The sequence below is a fragment of the Malus sylvestris genome, chromosome 2 (genome assembly GCF_916048215.2).
Source record: "Malus sylvestris chromosome 2, drMalSylv7.2, whole genome shotgun sequence".
Classification (NCBI taxonomy): domain Eukaryota; kingdom Viridiplantae; phylum Streptophyta; class Magnoliopsida; order Rosales; family Rosaceae; genus Malus; species Malus sylvestris.
The window spans coordinates 20,260,084-20,265,816 of NC_062261.1; the positions used below are offsets into that span (position 1 = coordinate 20,260,084).

The 5,733-nt window shown below is 39.1% G+C and overlaps 1 protein-coding gene across 1 annotated transcript; it reads right to left on the bottom strand.

Moving 5' to 3' along the window:
* Positions 1-4,140: 4,140 nt before the first annotated feature.
* Positions 4,141-5,530, bottom strand: LOC126604581 (auxin-responsive protein SAUR36-like). The gene has a single exon (XM_050271874.1). The coding sequence runs from the start codon at positions 4,844-4,846 to the stop codon at positions 4,328-4,330; it is 519 nt and encodes a 172-aa protein (XP_050127831.1). The 5' UTR covers positions 4,847-5,530; the 3' UTR covers positions 4,141-4,327.
* Positions 5,531-5,733: the final 203 nt, after the last annotated feature.

Genomic DNA, 5,733 nt, shown 5'->3' on the forward strand with positions numbered 1-5,733 from the left:
TTAGAATGCTTAAAACTAGATTTCTAGAAGCCCTATCCCTGCACATATAAGGTGCCGCACCTATCCCCTTTCTAGAACTTGTTTTCCTTGCATTGCAAGGCATTCTATAAGGCCTATCCATATCCTATAATTCCTGCCGCACCTTGGTGAACCTTTTCCCTTGTGGATTCTGATTTCTAAGCCTAATTCCTTGTGGATTTGGGTTATTCGAGTCCATATCTGATTCCCCTAGGGTTTTAAGTGCCTATATATACTCATATAAACCCCTAGATCAGATCACCACCTCTCATACACAACCATTCACGCCAGAATTCAATCCTTGATTTCTGCCGCACCTTTCCATCACCATAGTCCCTAATTTCTGCCCAAAATCATCCCTAGCCGTACCCCCCATCAACCCTAAACACCATCACCCATTCCCCATCCATTCTCCACCATTTAAAGAACCCAAAGAACCTGTCCAAAGTCCAAGTGTCGTGGCAAAGAGAAGGAGGAACCTTGGAACGTGCATGCCATTCAAGTCCGAGTTGCTGGGAGTTTTAGGTGTTTCCTTTCCTTTGATTTCAATGTTTAAATTCTATACTTTTTGTTTCGTACGTATAAGGAACTAAACCCCCCTTGGCTAAGGGGGGGATTCGAAACCATGATTATGCTTGCTATATGATTTGATTACTTCTAATTGCGTTTCATAAGTTGTGGATTCAATTTACTTATCTATATGAATTAAAACTGATTTGTGTATGTTGGTTGAGAGTGCACACTTAATTTTCATGCATAAGTTTGATGCTAGAATGTAAGGGAGTTTCACCTAATAGTTATGAACTTATATTCATAAGTAGTAAAAGTTGTTGATCACAATTGCGTTAAGTGAATTCTTGGCATAAGTTTTATGCGCTTTCATAGTTACGAGTGCCTCGTCAATGCTTATGACTTCCATTGAACGTAATGATCTTTGATTGTATCTCTATTATGCGCTTTCATGTAGGGAACTTTTGAGGAATAATTTGGTTGCGATGCGCCTTTTCCGTCCAATTCATTGATATAAGGGAAATCTGAAAGTTAATTTAAGCGGACCTAATTAACTTGGAGTGTTGAGTATTCATGGTTTATTGAATTGCAATTAGAAATCGTTTTGTATGCGAGTATAACATGTGTGGAGAAGAACCCCTTAGCTAGCTTTCCATCCATTCTCTTTCACCAAATTCGTTTTAAAATCTACTCTAGTTTACAAGTTTTGTTTTGTTTTTAATTCGTCCAAAATCAATCCCCCTTTATTTTGTTGAGTCATAGTAGTTAGAAATCACTTTAGTTTGTGTTTTTAAGTGTCTTAAGTCAAGTTAAAACCAATTTTCGTCCAAGTTGTGTTTATTGTTCAAAACTGCCCAGATTGTGGTTTTAAGGCAGTTTTGAGTGTTTCTGGGCTGTTTTGAGTCTTTAGGTTTGTTTTAGTGTTTTAGAGTTTAGTTTTGCTTTCTTTGAGTCTAGTTTAGTGTTTTAAACTTGTTTTTACGTATTTGAGTCAGTTTTCAAGTGATTTAGCAATCCCTCCTAATCCCCGGTCTAGAACGATCCCTACTTACATACTTTGCTACAATTGATAAAAAGAGGGTTTAATTTGAGTGCTAGTTAATATCATATCACATTCCCCCTCTCCCTATGAAGTAGAGAGTCGGAAGATGGCTTCACAAAATACGAAACTTCCTCGTGGAATGTGACATCCATGGTAATATAAGTTTTCTGAGTCGGAGGATGATAACACTTGTAGCCTTTTTTATTGTTAACATACCTAATAAAGACACATCAGAGAGCACATGCATCAAGTTTACTCCACTGATGAGAATAGACGTGCACATACACAATACACCCAAACACTTTCGGAGGAAGCTTTGATACAGAAACAAGAGAAACATGTTTTTGTAGCACATCAAGCGGTGTATGAAAATCAAGAACCCTACTTGGAACAAGATTGATCAAATACACAATAGCCAAAACAGCATGACCCCACAAATGATGAGGAACACATTTATCCAACATCAAGGAGCCAACAACCTCCATTATTTGACGATTCTTCCATTCGGACACATCATTTTGTTGGGGTGTAAACGGAGTAGTCGTCTGGTGAATAATATCATGATCACGAAAAAAGCATGCCAAAGTGTGATTCACATATTCTCTTCCGTTATCAAACCTGAAGACCTTAACTTTGGTCTGAAACTGAGTAGACACCATTGTACAAAATTTTTAAAGAAACAACGGAACATCACTCTTATTCTTCATCAAGAATACCCAAGTTAACCGAGTACAATCATCAATAAAAGTAACAAACCAACGAAATCCATTAGAAGTAACTTTCACCGGACTCCACACATCAGAATGTATCAAATCAAATGGCAAAGTAGCTTTAGAATCACTTACAGGAAAGGAGGAACGATGACTCTTAGCCATGACACATGTTTCACACTTGAACTCTGAATCACCACAAGTGCGAAACAAAGAAGGAAATAGATGTTTCATATAACTGAATGATAGATGTCCCAATCGTCGATGCCACAACCAAATTTGATGTCTATCATCCACTTTAGCACTTAAAACTTGATGATTATTTGAACTAAAAGCAACAGTATCCTCCATAGTCAAGATGTAAAAACCCCCTATTCTTTTTCCACGACCAATTATCTTCTGAGTTTGAATGTCTTGAAAATAACAATATGTATGGTAGAAGTGAGCAGAACAATATAAGGTATCAAGAAGTTTTCCTATCGACAAAACATTGCACTTAACATCAGGAACAAGTAAAGCACAGACCAGTGATAAGGTCGGAGTAAGAGAGATAGTGCCCTCACCTTTCACAGGGGAATGTGCTCCATTTGCACTAGTAATATATGGATCACGAACATAGTCACATAACTCATCAAACACCCTAGGGTCACCAATCATGATTGGTGGCCCCAGTATCAATTATTCATTTATTTGTTCCACCAAGATGCATAACAACACTATGATTATATTAAGTCATTGAACTAAATCACGAACAATAAAGGCACAAAAGATACATAGTGGAATAAAAACAATTTACCAGAACACTGTAGCAGCATACTATTCACGGACTATAGCAATCACTGTTTACGACACTGTAGAGGATCACTGTTCACAAAGCAGACCACTGTTCATGCACTATAGCGCGATACTATTCACCTTTTTTTTTCAACGAAGGAAATCACAACAAAGGTGGGCACAAAATTAAAGCACACAGGTCACCAAGAGCAAACTGCTTTGATGCCATATCAAACTAAACATGGTAAATACAAAAAATATATATGATAATATTTGAGAATTTCTTATATATTCATTAATATCCAAAGTAGAATATAAATAGGAATTACAATTAGTATTACATATGTATGTCACCAATATGAGATAATAACCTACTATTTACACTTTAATTAACATATAACTCGCAACATAACCGTAGGAGCAATGTAATGGTGGAGCTGTGGAGGTAGGAAACTGCCTCCATCAGTTGATTCTAATTTCAGATTCTCCACCGTGCCCACCTCCATGGCTGAGTAATACTCTTATGGTACTAATATCTTTATTGACAACATTTGCATAATCTAGAAAACTTTGAGACGTATGGAAGTGGAATGACAATTTCTCAAGCATAAGTGATTTAATCCACCCTCCTCTCACATGTTATGTCTGTAGTCGAAATGGCTAATGAGATCAAAGGTAAAAATTTGTATTTTATTACAAGAACGTTTTAGTTCAAGCGATTAAGAACATTTATTTTATGCACCTCAAATCTCATATTTGAATTCACTTGTATCAGAAGTAAAATACCCCATCACATGTTCTATACAATTTCAATCACATAGTTCCATTTAAGTCGTATTCAACTTCATCAATTACTCATAAGCACCACATTTCCAATGAGGTTAATATCAATCACAATCTCACTCTCCCACTTTCGTACGTTTTCAATTAATACGACCACCACCACCACTATAATTTTGAAGCTGTCAAAGTCTTGCCATCCTAATCACTTTTTATCACCCTTTGTTGCATTCCACATCCAAAAAACCAAAATAATCACTATCATCATCATATCATAACCATTTTCAACCACACAAAGCAACCCACTTGTGAAAAAAATCATACATATATTATATTCCTTTCTTAAATATATACATCTACGAAAAATATAAAAACTAAAAAGTCAACAAAAGGGAAGTAAAAAATCACTAAAAACTCAACAAAAATTCGTAAAAAATATCACTATCCATCGTGGAATATTATCGTCACCATCATCGCTATTCACTAATCGCACCTAAAGCGTGGCGCTGCGCTTCCAAGTCAGCCTCCGGTGACCAGACCCGGCGGCGATCCGGGTCTTGACGCTCTCAAAGTCCGACATCGGGCAGGGTATGGTGATCCCGCCGTCGTGCTCATACCCGTACTCCTCCTCGGCCTCTCTCAGAAGCTGCCCGAACAGGGGATGGTTAAAGTAAATGACCGGCACCAAAACTCGGTGAAAGTCGCCGTCTTTTTGGCCCACGTATACAGCTAGATGTCCCTTCGGCACCGGTACAGGCTTGTTTTTCTCAACCGGGTTCTGACCCAACCGCTTGTAACCCGACCCTGGCTTGCTGCAGCACAAAGATTTAGCCCCAGCGGACAGCTTCCGACCCCAGGTGAGCAGCCTTGACATGGGTTTGTAGCTGCAAGCCGAGGGAGAACCCGGGTTGAGCCGGGCATATTCGGGTCGGGTTCGGGTCCCACGGACGAAGAACCAACGGCTGACCCGGCAAAGGCGCTTTCCGAGCTTGAATCCTCTGAACCTTGCCATTTTTAAGGGAGAAAAAGGAGGAAAATCTGTCTTGTGCGTTCTGAAATTTGGGTTGAGAAGTGAATGGATTTTCGTCAGAGATTGACTTGGTTCAAGAAAATGGCCACGGGTCGGCCTCGGACATGGTGAGACGAGAGAGAGTTAAGCAGATTTCAGAGAGAGAGGTGGGGATGTTGGACATGGTCTAGATTTGCAGTCCAAAAACACAAGCTTTTAGGGTATTTCATCAAAAGTACGAAATACCCAACTGCTTAAAGTACCAAAAACAAAAAGATAGATTTTGTTACGCAAGATAAAACGATCAGGCGAGCAAAACTGCACACAAAGACTCGATCACCGGCAACTATTCTTTCAAAGTGAACAAAATTGAGCTTAACCTGATTTCTGGGCGATGATCTATGAGGGTTTGGTGGGATTTTTTGAGTTTTGGTTTTTTGGTGGTGGTGGGTGACGATTGAGATTAAGAGTGTATGGGAAGAGAGAGGAGGGTTATATATAGATATATATGTGGGAAGTTACTCAGATGAGGAAAATATTATGAAGTCAAATATGTACGAAGGGAAGGGAGAGAGCAAGTGCGAGTGCAAGTGGGGAACGACTTGGTTTACCAAAAAAAAAAAATTAAATTAAGTGGGGAACGACTTGGATAGTTGGGTTGTTGGTAAAAGAAAATTGGAATTGGAAATGGTCGGCCCGCGAATACGGGAGAGAAGATTATGGGGAGAGTTGAGTAGATGAAGTCAAGAGTCAGAGAAAAGAAGGGTCGGATGAATGAGTTGGCTGCGGCGAAGCACGGAGGTTTGTCATTCAAATGCGCGTCGACGACAACTCAGCGGGTTAGAGAACAGTTTCGCCACAAATTTTTACCTCTCAAACGTCTTTTTTAA